Genomic DNA, 14,473 nt, shown 5'->3' with positions numbered 1-14,473 from the left:
TGGTTTATAAAAGATAAAGACACACACCAACATAGTTACAGATCGCAAGTGATACATTTTATTGCAGCTACAGTTGTTGTGATCCAACACGGTGCAGTCTGCTGCGTTTGTTTAGATGCCGTTAAAATACCACTGACTTTTCCTACAAAAACCCATTACACAGAATAATAAGGTATACAGAAGAACAGTATGTTACAATAGTACAAATGATAAATTATATTATACAGTTATAATGCCAACGGGTTGAGCATGTATCCAATAAAAAAGCAGCCTGCTCCCAATACTATGTGAAGGGTAAATAGACAAACATGTAAATGAATAAAAGGAGGCTTATGCATATAAGATCAGTTAGTCCTCTTGATAAAAGCATAGTGAATATACAGTAACACACAGAGGAGCTCGCTACACACACCAGATTTTCACTGCACCATATCCACGTTTGTTTGAGTTTTTGGGGAATTTGAGTGTGTTCAAGACAACTTGACAACTTTTCTAGAATTGCTTGAGTAAAAGTCAGGCTGCAGTGAAATCAAGGCCAGTGAGTAGGTGACACGTCTTACGTAAAATACCGTGGGAGCATGAGACTTTTTCTAACTCGTAAAATACATCACGTAATAAGTCTCTAACTTTTTTTTACACCTCCAATTTCGTTGCATATGTTTAGTTGAGTTCAAAAATATTTGCTGGTCTTCAACTGTCACATCAATTTGTTTAGAACCTCAAGCACAAAAATCCTCATCAGCCTCATGGTCAAATAAAACCATACACACAGCTGGCGTTGCCCCTCCATCGCCTGAGAGAAATGAAAGTCTGTCTGTAGTGAAAATGTCAGAAGGTCCTGCATGTAGCTATCATACCACAAAAGACCAGGAGAGGGCGCCAACGCATATCAAACCACTGGGAAGAAAAGAGATGCTCTACAGCAACATTGGCAGTAATAAAAAACAGAACAAAAGGAGTGACCTCAAGAGAAGAAGCGCGTCAGCAACTCTTTACGATGATATATTTCAACAACCTGCCAGCTGTCAGTACAGATTCAGCCAACAGTTAAACTCTCAGCTCTGAACTTGGAAAATGTAGACGAACAGAGACTGTGGCGAAGGACGCGAACAGGACGCATGACCTCATAACAGGCCGACATCAGGAATCACACTCCACGAGTTGCTTAACCTCTGTGCTTCAAAGAGAAGAGAATCACAAATCCTATCCGTAGGGTCAAAACTTGAACGGAAGAAAGAAAGAGACATGATACTACGGGTTTACATCAGATGAGTAAAGAAAAGTAACCAACAAAAACCCCACATGCACCTCTTGTGGTTGTTTGCTCCAGTATTCCCTGCGCTACTAATAGACTGATCCTGGAACAACCCTGTGTTAGTGCGAGTGTGTCTGTCCACCTGTTATTAAGTCTTCTAGATAGATTAGCCAAAGTAAATCCACTCGGAGCGCTTAACTCTTCACAGTGCTGCATGGCAGACGTGCCCTTAAACCGTAGAACCACAGTTATAACTCAACATAACACACTCCTTGATTCATGTTTGCACTCTTTCTCTCTCTCTCTCTCTCACACACGCGCACACTATAACCCTTGTTTAGTCCTGAACTTATTAAAAAATAATGGACAAATTATAATTCAGCTACAAGTGGGAAATGAAAGTAACTAGTTCATTGAAGTACACTTAGAAGCTAATGTCATCTGTCACACACACACACACACACACACACACACACACACACACACACACACACACACACACACACACACACACACACACACACACACACACACACACACACACACACACACACACACACACACACACACACACACACACACCACCTGCTTCCCTTTGACCCTAAAAACAAACTTTAAAAACTTATAAAAGATGCCTCGCAGCATCTTTACATTAAGACAGCAAAATGTTCAGACCGTCTCAATTCATATGTTTAAACGTATATTCATTGGACAGTGACAATAACATCAACACACAGCTGTTAGTATCAGAGTATTAACAGTAGACCAGCGTATGAGTGCACACGCGCACACAAACTGCACTTGTGCATCTTTTTAATCCCTCCAACACAGGGTTCAGGGTTCTTTTGATAAATGTTTGAAGTTAATCTCGTGACCGATGCAGGTCAAAGTTCATGTGGATGGTCGGGAAAAGGTCCAAGGTGACAGGAAGTGACCGGACAAGAGCTGTGACTGTGTGGTACCGAGAGCCGAGGCAGTGTGTGTCGTCTGGTTTGTTTCAGCGGCTGGCATCCCCTTCCTACTCTAAGGTGTAACGGTGAGTCCAACAGTCGCGGAAAGTAAATAAAAAGCAAAAAATTGTGCAAAATCCCTGCTTAGTAACACACATACACAGTATAAACACATCTGACCATCTCTCAACCTCACTCCAGTGTGTGTAGATAATATCCACTGGACTATACACAGTGTAAAAGTACTGAGATGTACACACACACACGCACACACACACCAGCTGACAGGGCTTAGAAAAGATTAGCTCTACTGAGGAGATAAGATCCTGGCGTTAGTACAGTCAGACTCTTCTGTCACTCCGCCACAGAAGAGGGAACGGACAGTCCTAAGGTAGAAAGTAAGGGACCGGAGGCGCGTGAACGTGTCCTGCCTCAGAGGGGGAACTGTAAACACCACTGCTACTGTGAAAGTCTGTAGACAGATGCAAAGTCTCTGTGGACATTATGGTCATCTGGTCAGTACGGAACAGGACTAGGCAGCTTGTAGCATAGAGAGGAGGAAGGGAGAAACAAAAGAAGGAGTGTGGTGGCGTAGGAGGGCTGTGCTGGGACTACAACCTGGGCAGGACTCGGTTACAAAAGAAATCTGCGAGTTCATTTCAGGAGCCAAAGCAGAAGTGAAAGAGACAGGAGGGATAACTCTGGGTCAGGGTTCTCCCCCAGTCACCCCCTCACAAAAGGAAGGGGTTGGTGGTTCCCGCGGGCTGCGCCCCAGCCTGGGGCTGCATGCTCATCAGAGGCTGGGGCATCGACATGGACGCCGGGATCCCTCCGCTCATACCCATGTTTGTCCCGGCACCACCCACGGCCCGGCCCATCGGCGCCATCCCGGCCAGCGGCACCATGGAGGCGGGCTGGGCCGGCAGGGAGGCCAGGGGCAGGGCCTCGGCCATGCCACCAAAGCCAGCGGGCATGGGGCTGACGCGCATCTGGTTCAGGGTGGGCGGAGCGGGCTGGGTCACCTGGAAGGGGTTGGCGTGGGCTGATGGAGCAGACGCACCTAAACAGAGCAGTCAGGGGAAAGCGGAATGCAATATTTAGTCTTTGGGTTCTGAGTAAACTGTACAGATGAATGGGTGTGTCCACTTATTCACGCCTACACATGTTTGTTCATACAATAACTGTTACCTCATCATGACAAGGTCAAACTGCAACTACAAGGATCACATTCATTGGACCGAACAGTTCCCCTTCGTCTCCTCACCTGTTGAAGCCAAGAACGGGTTGACGATTGGCGCAGGCTGCGCTGGTTTTGTTACTAGTGAGTCCAGGTTGACCAGGGCAGCGTTGGGTCCAAGGAAGGACTCCGGGGTCTTTCTAGTCGGGTTTAGGGTCACCGCAGATGACGACATGGGAAGCGGGTCAAAGAGGTCCAGGCTGCTGCTGCTAGCGAGGCTAGCTTGTGAGGGGATGGAGGATGTTATGCCCCCATCACCTGAGGGACAGACAGCACAGGCAGTAGTTGCATATCATTTTTGGTTTGTAAAATACTTTAGCCAAATGCCTTAATGATACTTAGGAGCTATAATTAGAGTCAGTGAATACTTTTAAATGATTGAAACATTGACTAGTCTTGCTATTCTGCATTCACATTTATCCTTAAATAAAACTGACTTAATGCAATAAAATGATGAGACGATGTTATTATGCAAAGACACCAGAAGCAGACAGCCTGACTGCTTCACAGCAGCAGCCAGACTTCATCAAATGCACAGACACGCGGTCCCAGAACGCCAGTGCCACACAGCAACACACGGAAATGTCAAAGAGGTAAATTCTGTGAGCGGCAGCGGAGGTGAATAAATTAACTCATAAATCCTGCAGACCTAAACATCTCCATCCTTTTCTGTAGAAGGCTGCTTTGTTAACATGGCAGATGTTTTTAACCCTGTTGGCATCAAGCAGCATCGATGCAACAGAGACTTTACCTTTGTGAGAAAAGTGAGTTTCTTCCTTTTCACCTTGTGCTCAAGCGTCTTAAAGGCGTTTGTGTTGAAGTGGAGTAAAGGTCTGACACCACCAATGTCACCCTGACACACCCAGCGACCAAAATACCCAAACCAGCACACAACATGAATGAAGCTGTAAAATTTGCTGCATCAGATTAAACCCCAGTGAAGGAACCAGACTGGAGCAAAGAGCTGTTTTTTTCCAAATTTGACTCCATTACGTTACAATCTACATAAAGTGGCGACGACTCTTTGCTCCAGTCTTGTGTCTTTTACATATATGGACAGGACGCGTGTCTGTGTCCCATATTCACAGACACTGAGGAAAAACAACACAGACTCCGTGTCATTAGAGAGACGAAGACATGGGTGAGTACCAGTGGGGACAGAGGAGGAGGAGCGCAGGCTGTCAAATTCTGAGAAGTCCTCTTTGGACGTACCGTTGGATACCTTGAACAAGTCAAAGCTACCTGAAAGGGGACGACACACAGAAAACCACTTAACCAGACAGTGGACACACAGACACATGAAAACACAAACGTATGGATGAAAACTAACAACGAGGCCAATGTCGACAATAAGCAAGTCACAGCACGCAGATGTGAACTGATGGTGACGCCCAACTCATGGAAATGGAAACCCAGCCTGGCATTTCACCTGTGTTGGAAGTCTTGGGACGAGCGGCTGCAGAGCCCCAGGGGTCAGAGGCAGGAGCTGCGTTTGGTGCCCAGGGATCACTGCTCTTCATGGGTGGGACAGTCGGAGGAGCCCCCCAAGGATCCACCGGAGCTGTGGGCTTAGGGGCGGATCCTGGGGACGGTGAGAAGGAAACGTGGCCATGTGAAACAGAACAGGCAGGAATGTGGGCTGAACCATGAGCGAGGTCAAACAGCATGTCTCCCTGGCCCTGCACTGCTCTCCCTGCGCTCGTTCCAGTCCTCCACTCACATCCTCACCCCTCCTCTCCTCGCTGGGCAGAAATGCTGCCGAGCCAGTGGAGCAGCATTCCTCTTTAACAAAGAGTCACAGTGCTGACAGCTGCAGGTGGAGAGAAGGGACCATACACACGTCTGACTTACTTTTATTTCCTGGAGTCACCCTAATCACAACCACTGCTCCGCTAACGTCAATGCGCTACCTCTTCAAGTTAAATCCCTTACATCACGATGACACGCTTTTAGCTTTTCAAAGGAAGCAAACTGATTCAATTGTGACAGGGAGAGTGTGAATACCATAGGGCTGCCACGGGTCTGCTGACACAGCACCGGCACCGGCTACTGAGCCCCACGGGTCGGCACTGGCGCTGGGCTCTGGGACATCCATCAGATCCATCAAAGTTGAGTGTGGCTGAAAACAAACAAAAAGCATGGGTCACAGAAACTTAAAACCATTTTTGCTGAAACACAATGACAGGAGTCAGTGGTTGCGGTTTACATCTTTCTTCTTCTTGGCCAGTTTAGCGGAACCTGGACCTTCTTTCTTACTCTCCTCCAGAGCCATTTGTAGTCTCAGGTCGTCCCCTCTGCGTATGCGCTCCTCCTACACATAAACACAACTCCCTCAGCATTAGCCTCATGCTTTAAATCCACAACGTAGTAAGTTCATCAAGTGGCAATAAAGTTATGGGCAGTTCCATAAACTAGTTCTGGCAGCAGTGTGTATTTTTAGACTATGAGCTGCTTCATACAAAACAACATAAAATGAACCTTCTGTCTTCTAAACTCTTAAACACCATCTTCTGTGTGAGCGTGTACCTGTTCTGCTGCCTCTCGGCTCATGGCCAGAGCCAGTTGTAGCTGTAACTCCTCCTCGCCGCTGGTCTGGGGTCTGGCCTGCTCCAGCTCTGAGCCCGTATTGGGAGATGTGGCTAGAAGAGACATAGGGTGTTAAAACCACCATAACACAGCAGCGACTGCACTGGGTGAGGCTGAAGGAGCCGCGGTGACATTTCAACGTGGGACCGTGTTTGTCTCGCTGTGTTGTTTTCGTGGGAACGCTGGCGTAGGTGTCAACACGACCACATCACAGCTCCTGCATAATCTCTATATTGAATATCACTCTTTCAATTTCATCATTTCTCACCAGTCCAACTTTGCGTGCTGTGCATGTGAACAATGTGGGTGAAATTCAAACTGTGGGATGTTTACACTCAACTTCATCACTCATCTCAAAACTTTCATTGTCTTGTTAATGGGGTTGAATAACAGACATCCTTGACATCATACATTCCTCTGTCTGGGGACACATGCACGCGTTCAAACACAAAACGCCGCATCACATTTAGATCATCTGTCAAAACCGTGAGGAGGAAAATCTTTGAACGGACAGAAAAACACAAACCTGACAAGAAACGCCTAGCGATGGTTAGTTTCGCTATAATTACACACTGATCAACACCCTCTTGGCCATGTCTTCAGGCAGCAGATGCCACATCAGCAGATCTTTACATACATGATACAACAGCAGTTCACTGCACTGTTAGAAGATAGAGTTTGATGACGTAAACCTTGCTCCTAATCCTGGAACTACATCCCCAGACCCGGTTTCACGTCGTCCCTTTTACTTCACTGGTCCCTTCCCATCTCCTTTTCCTTACTTGTTCATGTCTCTCTCCATCTCAGGGGAGAGTGACCAAAGTATCAGGGGTAAAGGTGTGTTTTGTTAGCTGGTGGGACTGGAGACATTTCCTTGACATCAGCTACATCAGTTCAGACAAAACTGCCTCCTATAAATTCAAACCAACACAGTACCAACACAATATATTTAATTTAATGAATTATATTTCTCTATTAAACATCACACTTTTCTCTTAAATGTCCCTGAATGTAACAGTAAAGCAGATTGTGTCCAGTTCAGTTGCTGAGCTTAAAGAGACTAAACTGGCAGCAGTATCTCCACATGCTGGACTACATCAACAGAACTGGGAGCCAACTAAAACACCAGTTTCTTGCCCACCGCCGTGGGAATCAACCGTATATGGCTAATCTCAATCACTTCTTGGCGTTTCACACAGACACAACTCTGCTTGCTACTACAAACATGCTTCTCTGAAAGCCAACTTTTCTGTTTAAGTGCCCGTAATAATGCGTCAACCACTATTTTGGCAGACACTGAGGATGCAGCTCCTTTGACTCTACATTAGTCTTTACTCATTTTAAGCGCTGCTGCAGGACACAGGCGTGTGAGCAGGGTTGGGACCTCGCGGTCATTCATTCTGTCTGGACAACAATACAAGGGAAGCTCGGCTGGAATCCCAAAAATCTCCCGGCAGAGCCCAGCTTTGCTCCCATTGGCCGGCTTCTCCTTCAGCTCTCTTCACCTTGTGACTCAGCTGTGAAGCTTCCGCCTCTCAGTCACAGGCTCAAACATAAAGCACATGCAGGAATGTGGGCCAGAAGGTAGAGACGAATGCTCACCCAACACGCGAGATCCAAGCAGGCCAACAGATGCACACTCGCACCCATGGGCGTGCACACAGTCACCCCCAGAGTGTACAAAGGACAGAGGGTCAGAAGGTGAAAGGGAAGAGGCCACAGTCCCTTCATTTTATCTTCCTCTCTATACATTATATGCAACAGGTAAATATATGAAGTATTAGGAGTAGTGTGTGTGTGTGATGTGATTCATTTTCCTAAAAAATAGACAGCCTAGAATTGTGGCAGATCTGAGCATAACATATTACACATTAAGCTGCTTTCTTCATTTGCACTAGATTCCAACAGTGTGTGTTTTTCTGCTATCCGGCTACACTGTCCGTCACTGTCCAACGCTGGTCCCCGGAGGACCGAGTGGATCAAGAGCAGCAGATTCCTCTGGCATGTGGACGGTTGAGGATGGGGGTGAACTCTGCTTCCTCTGCCCTGTGTGTGTGTGTGTGTGTGTGTGTGTGTGTGTACACTGAGGAACGTACTCCTACTGGGGGACTGCACATCAGGGCCAGAACAGGGGGAGGGGCAAAACCAGGATATAGGCCAAAGTTACAATGACAAGGACACAATGATAATGGAGCCATGAGCTTTTTATGTGTAGAGATGAGTACAGTCAGCAAAGTAACTGCACAGCCATGAAAAGTAGATGAACTTTGAATTTGTAGGATACTTTTGTCTTATAATATGGTTAGAGAAAAAAGTATCACAATGTGAAAATTATTGAGGTGGGTGAAGTTCACCAAAGTGAATTAATGCCCGAAAGCAAACGATTCCACCGCAGGAGCGGATACTCACAGCCGTGGTAGGAGGCAGGAGAGCCCTCGGAGCGGCCGTACTCCTCGCTGTAGGAGGTCGAGAGGTTGGGTTGGGATGAACCTCGGCCAAAGCCCATCTGGCTGCTCCCTGTGGAGACCTGGGCCATGCGCTCCTTGGTCTTCAAAGCCTGAGACCTAGCGAGACATCAGAAACACAATGTCACAATATTCAAATTAGCAAGTTACTATTGAGAAACTGACGACATTAAGCCACATTTATTGATTGCTCATGTCTACTACACTACATAGTGTGATATTAAAAAAGCATTTCTGAGAGACTTTGTTGCTCTAATTATTGGTATTAATCTAACAGTGCTACTAATATTATTAAATGGAGTTTTACATGAAGCTACATTTGACAAATCACAGCCACAGCAGCAACAGAAAGTCTCCATGATCGCTAACATGAAGCATGTCTAACTAGAGGGACAAGAGTCTGCAGTCGGGCACATCCTCCCAGTGAAATCATTTGGTTACAGCACTAGATGTCAGAACTCAGACAGGACAGCGTGTCAGCGTTGCTCCACCTACAGAAACAACCTCACGGCTCCTTTCAGTCTCCTTTGACCACCCCTACCTCTCTCCTTTGAGCCGGTCCTCGTCCTTTAGTAGCACCACGAGCTGCTTGCTCTTCTCCCTGACGTTGATGCCCTGGTCTTTGCCGTCTCTGTCGATGTACTGGAAGTCCTTCAGAGTCTGGATGGCAAAGATGTTCTCCTTGCACTGCAGCGCCACACGCTCGGAGCCCGTCTTGATCAGGTAGTCGAGCAGCGTGAGCGCCTTGTAGACGTGACGCCAGTTCTTGCCGTGGTCGTTGAGCCGTTTCCAAATCATGCTCATGATTTCGCTGAAGGCCACCACATTGTAAGTACTGTCGGCGATCTCCGACATGAGCGAGGACGACGGCCCCCAGGGGTCGTTGGAAGTTGCTTCTCTGACTTTCTTCTCGGCATCAGAGTAATTATTTACCATGTTCTTCATCTGCCGGCGAATGGTGGAGCTGGGCATGGTGGCAGTGGCGGTGGTCGGACAGGAAGAAATCAAATGGGTGCTTTCACACAGCGGAGGAGTGGGGGTCGCCTAAACGTTCCAGGAGCTCGTGCTTCAGATAAAACTTGGGACTCGTGCCCGGGTCCGTTGTCACGGCGCAGTGGAGTGCGTTATGCTGGTGTGTTTGTGCGCTTTAGTTTATGAGGCTTCTCCAGGCCAGTGCAGGGTTCCCGAGTCCTCCAGGACGCCCTCTGTTAAAACCATCTCCACACACACGCTGCTGACTGAACACATGACAACACCATCACCTGGGAGGACAAGATGCAAAGGAGAACGGGTTGGAGCATTTCAGGACAGGTGAAGGAAACGTAAAAGAATTTAAAACACAATAACACTTCCTCATTCCAACGTGTGAGTAAGAACCCATGAGAACAGAACATTATTCTCAAATATTTTTGACCAATAATTGTTTAACCTTAACACAAACCAGAAAACTTTCACGATTATTTTCCAGAAATGGTTGAACTGACAAGACGAAATCCAAAACATCTGTTCAAGTAACACGGTGAATACCAACCGTCAGTGTCGCTCCAATGCGCAGACTAACATCAGTGATAAGAATTTGTATTTATAGACGACCCTGGCATCGCTTTTCGAAACCTGACAAAACATTGCTTCATACTTTCACATCTAGTTCTGCAGTTTCCATGCAGTTGCAAACAGGCTGCCTCCCTCATATTATATAAAGCCATGTTGCCGTGACCAAAATCTGCCTTTCCAGTTTTGTGACCTCACTTAGGTTTGCAGCAACTTAAAGCAGTGTTTTGGAAATGAAGTAGGTTAGGGGCGGCCCAGTCTCTTCCCAGGCTGCTCAGAAGAGCAGACGAGCAGTTCACCGGGTGAACGTGGAGGACAAACAATGAATGGGAGCAAAAAGTGGAAAGGCTCATAAAAAAACAAGACCATCCTGGAGCAGATTCTACAGTATTTAGACAGTCAATATGAAGCTGATGAGGGAAAATGCAATTTAAGACCAATTTAAAGTTCCACTGTACTTTGAGTAGCAGAGTATTAACATTCAGTGAATTACTACGACCGATTTCCAGGAAATGAGAGACTAAACTTGTGTTTCCACCCTTGGGTGGGTGGCAGAGGAGATAAACCATTTCCAGTCTGATAATGAGTAGATGAGTGACTGATGACTCCCCTGTCCCGTTTCTGACAGATCAGCAGCCCAGCTACTAATCACTTCCTGAATGACGTGCAGACAATCATACAGAAAGTTTGTGACGCCCCACACAAGTTCCAGAAATAAAGTGACACACGTTTTCAATACGAAGCTGCGACACACACTTCTTCTGTGCTCTTGTTTGCCGGTTGTTTTGTGATATGTGCTGCTGTGGAACACGCCACAGCAGGCCCTACCTGCTTTGATCCTGTAGTCAGATTACTGCAATTTTTATTCCAGACTGCACATATTTACATGAATAAAGCTACACATACATGTAGTGATTTGACCCAGTCTTTAAACAGTATCTCAGGTTTAGTGTCATTTCCTCGCCGTCCCGCTGCCGACAATCTAAGAAAGCCATGAGCACTTTCCCTCTTCAGTAACTTGATCCCTGTGCCAAAGCCTGCACAGACGTGTCCCTGAATGAAGCACATTCACAAAGAGAGAAAGTGTGTTCACAGTGATTAACTGTGCTCTAAGCTTTCATGCAAACTAAACATGTTTGCATACATGTGGCTGTTTTGTTTTGTTTTTAAAGGGAGCTTCCTGCTTTGCGTTGCCATAGGAAGACAGCTGAGGAGGACCGAGGATGAGGTAATGAAGTGTATGTGTTCCTAGGGGTGGGGGTGACTTGGCACATCCCATAAATTCACTTAACACCAGTGAAATGCGATTCCTGTGGCGCATGCCCCCCTCCAAAACCTTCCCTCCTCACCCTGCATCCGCATGAATACAGCCCAGACCTAATGACACATCTGCTGCTATAATCACCTATTCACCCAAGTCAGACAGGAGGAAGAGAGGAGAGTCTGTCTTGTCCATTCCCAACCCCTGCGCCCCCACTACTCCCCGGAACAACCCCCACCACAACAGACCGCCAGCCCCCTTCCTTCAGTCCTTCTGTGCTTAGATCACAAGGCCCAGAAGAGATGGCACACAATACTTCTGCTTATGCGCGAAAAAAGGATCATCATTCTGCACAAGCTGCCACTTTATTCATTAAACAGAAAACACCTTTTCCTATAGTTTACATGAACCCCTTTTCCAACAGTAACCTGTCTGCGTTGGGCACAAATTACCCGAGTTGTAGCAACTGTGGCCAAAGAATCCAGCGTAATCCAAAGTCAGGGTTTGTTTTCTGAATGGGGGAAAAGCAGAATGCACCAAATGCAAAACATTACCCAAAGCACCTCAATGGTACAGAAACCAAACGGTTACATGCAAAGTCAAAAAACCTCAAATGACCACCGCTTATTCAATCACACTTTAAAAAACAAACTGCTTTTATTACTACGTTATTAAAAAGATCATAATGAAAACAACGTCCCAGTAAATAAATGTCCAGTTTGTTTGTGACACAAATAAACTGTTGATTGATACAGCCAATAGTCAAATGATGAAATATTAAATTAAACATTGTGGGGGAAAAACTATTTAGTGACACTTAAATGTGAAACAGGAACAGACAGTGATTAGCACTGAGGCTGAGTTTCACTGAACTGAGAACAGGTCCAGGCCAATAACAGCAAATCTGACTGGAGGAGAGAATCCTGCACAACGAGGCACCTGTGCGAGTGTGACACGTTTTCCTGTGTGTTCAACGAGGAAAGGAAAGAGTCTCACATCACGTTATCCAGCGAGTTCCTCCAATCAGTTGCATCCAAGTGCAGCCACAGATACAACTATTTAATCCCGCAGCTCGTGCCAATTCACGGATTAGGTTCTGCGATCTTGACGAGGGACTGTCAAACTCGAGGACAATCAAATCGCGAACGTGTGACTAGAAATAATAAAGCGCACCGGGGTCGGTGCTCATCATGTGTCCGTGCGGAGAACGCCCCGTTAAATGCCCCTTAGACGCCGCCTGTCCTCTCTGGATCAGGACAACAAAGCGGGGCAGGAGGAGGACGGGGATGATGCGTCTGTCATCCAATGTGACTGATCGTCCTCAATTTAGACAAAGCGCGACTCTCTCTCCGGGGCCACGTTTCTGTCGGCTTATCGGCCGAAAAGGCTCAGCCGGTCGGACAACACGGGCGGAAATAACGCGTCTGTTTATCATCTGGCAGCAAACACGTTCTGCCTGTCTGCCCGTGTAGCAGCGCGGCTAGCCGATCGGTGCCGGAGCGAGCGAGCGAGCGGGCAGCGCCCACACCGCCAACAATTCCTCCCAAAATCTCATTAAGTACACACACGTCATGTTCGCCACGATGACTCACAATAGCATCGGCGGACTTTGCAGTCGCCGCGATTGCGCCGCGATGCGCTGGTGCTGAAACAAGCGCTCGATCGACCCATTATGAAAAAAAAAAAACAAATCACGGCGTTTCCTTGAGCTGACGCGATCAACTACGTTAGCTTAGCACGCGAGCTAAAATAGCCCCGGCTATCATTAGTTGCTTTGCCATGTTAACTCCTCATATTTCCACCAGCATCGGTCCAAACGACAGATTCGGGTTACGAAACAATGCCAACCGTCAGCGGAGAACCAACATTGTGCAATGTCACTTTAACTCGTAGCATATGGGACGACGAGCTAGCGACCGCCGCTAACGCGAGCGACTTTAAAGTTGCGTCAAGTTAGCTAGCGAACAATGCAACTTAATTGCGTTGATTTACTTGGCGACATCAGGTCGAAAAGTGAAATCGACCAACTTGTGTTGGCTTCGTACGACACCCCGTGGCGCCCACTCTGCCGACGACTTTGGCGTCTAGTGCTGGAGCATCGAACCGCTGACTAACGTTAACAATGTTTCTGGCCATCCTTCCTGCTCATTCCGCACCTCCCCATCTTCTCTACCTCCTAGTTTCATACACTCTCTCTGATTTCACGGTCGCCCCATTTTCTCCACCATGTCTTTCTTACCCAACCCTTTCCTTTGTCTTGCTGATCTTCCATCAGCACCCGTTTACTTCTTCCTCCCGACTCCTAACCTCGACCAACTTACCCCCTCCTCCTTATTAGCTTTTCTTTTTGCTTATCATTTCTTGCCTCCTTCCATTCCCCGCGTTTTCTACTCCTACTGTCCTCTTCTTGCTTGCCTTCCATTAACTCCTGCCCTCTTCCCTTAATACCCCCAATTATCTTCTCCCCCCGAATTTCCCCCTCCTCGCTATTCCTCTCTCCCCCCACCTTCTTTGTTCTCTCTATTCTGTCCAATCCTCCTCTCGCCCTCTCCGCCTTTCTATACCCACCATTCACTTTCTCGATCCGTTTTGCCACTCTACCCTCTCTGCCTCACCACTTTCAACTTAATCATACGTTATCAAAACTTGCCTTAGAAAAAAGTTGGATCAGTGTTAGCAAAGCGCGTTGGGGTCGTCAGTGCAGATCAAGGCTCGTCTAAGAACGCCAACTGTTGATAACTTAGCATCTATTAAATGATCAATGTAACTTGAAGCGTGTCGTTATTGGGAGCCACGCAAATCCTTTCGCATAGAAAAGCAAGCAGTCCAGTCGTGTCTCAAACGATTTTTCTACACTTAGATAGCTAACTAGCATGCTAAGCTAGTTAGCGTCCCCCAAGCTAGCAGCCAAGTCGGGTGTTCGGTGGAGACATCACCGGAGCAGACTGGATTACAGGACACTCCGAAAACAGAACAACTCGCTCGTCTTTAAAACTGACGCTAACTTACCATATTGTCTGTGTTACATCTGCGTCTGGTGTCACTTTCACTCCGAGAACATGTAAAAGCTACGTAAAAACAAACAAGGCAGTTATTTGTGCGCCCAAGGAGCTTGTTGCACCTCCGCCTAGCTTGATGGTGCTAATGCTAAAGCCAAGCTACACGTCT

At 47.0% G+C, this 14,473-nt stretch overlaps 1 protein-coding gene across 6 annotated transcripts; it reads right to left on the bottom strand.

The window, feature by feature from the left end:
- Window positions 1-35: 35 nt before the first annotated feature.
- epn2 (epsin 2) lies at window positions 36-14,471 on the bottom strand. 6 transcript variants are annotated; one of them, XM_029159453.3, is made up of 10 exons: window positions 14,315-14,471; window positions 9,035-9,755; window positions 8,438-8,592; window positions 5,969-6,081; window positions 5,649-5,753; window positions 5,447-5,561; window positions 4,872-5,024; window positions 4,592-4,684; window positions 3,470-3,700; window positions 36-3,265 (listed from the first exon to the last, which is right to left on the bottom strand). In XM_029159453.3, the coding sequence occupies exons 2-10, from the start codon at window positions 9,463-9,465 to the stop codon at window positions 2,937-2,939; spliced, it is 1,725 nt and encodes a 574-aa protein (XP_029015286.1). In that variant the 5' UTR covers window positions 9,466-9,755; window positions 14,315-14,471; the 3' UTR covers window positions 36-2,936. The 6 variants fall into 6 exon arrangements, with proteins under 6 accessions (XP_029015286.1, XP_029015290.1, XP_029015289.1 ...); XM_029159457.3 differs by having other exon boundaries at window positions 4,655-4,684; XM_029159456.3 differs by lacking the exon at window positions 14,315-14,471 and adding an exon at window positions 13,334-13,353.
- Window positions 14,472-14,473: the final 2 nt, after the last annotated feature.

The sequence above is a fragment of the Betta splendens genome, chromosome 8, assembly GCF_900634795.4.
Source record: "Betta splendens chromosome 8, fBetSpl5.4, whole genome shotgun sequence".
Lineage (NCBI taxonomy): Eukaryota > Metazoa > Chordata > Actinopteri > Anabantiformes > Osphronemidae > Betta > Betta splendens.
The sequence above is the reverse complement of the archived record's forward strand: the minus strand, read 5'-3'. Positions and strand labels throughout refer to the sequence as shown.

Bases quoted from the DNA above. Each gene is read 5' to 3' on its own strand.
- epn2 (XM_029159453.3), bottom strand. From the start codon at position 9,465: ATGCCCAGCTCCACCATTCGCCGGCAGATGAAGAACATGGTAAATAAT. The intron at 4,685-4,871 runs GTGAAATGCCAG...GTCCCCTTTCAG, and splicing joins TCCCAAGACTTCCAACACAG to GTAGCTTTGACTTGTTCAAG. The intron at 3,266-3,469 runs GTGAGGAGACGA...TGCTCTGTTTAG, and splicing joins CCCGTTCTTGGCTTCAACAG to GTGCGTCTGCTCCATCAGCC.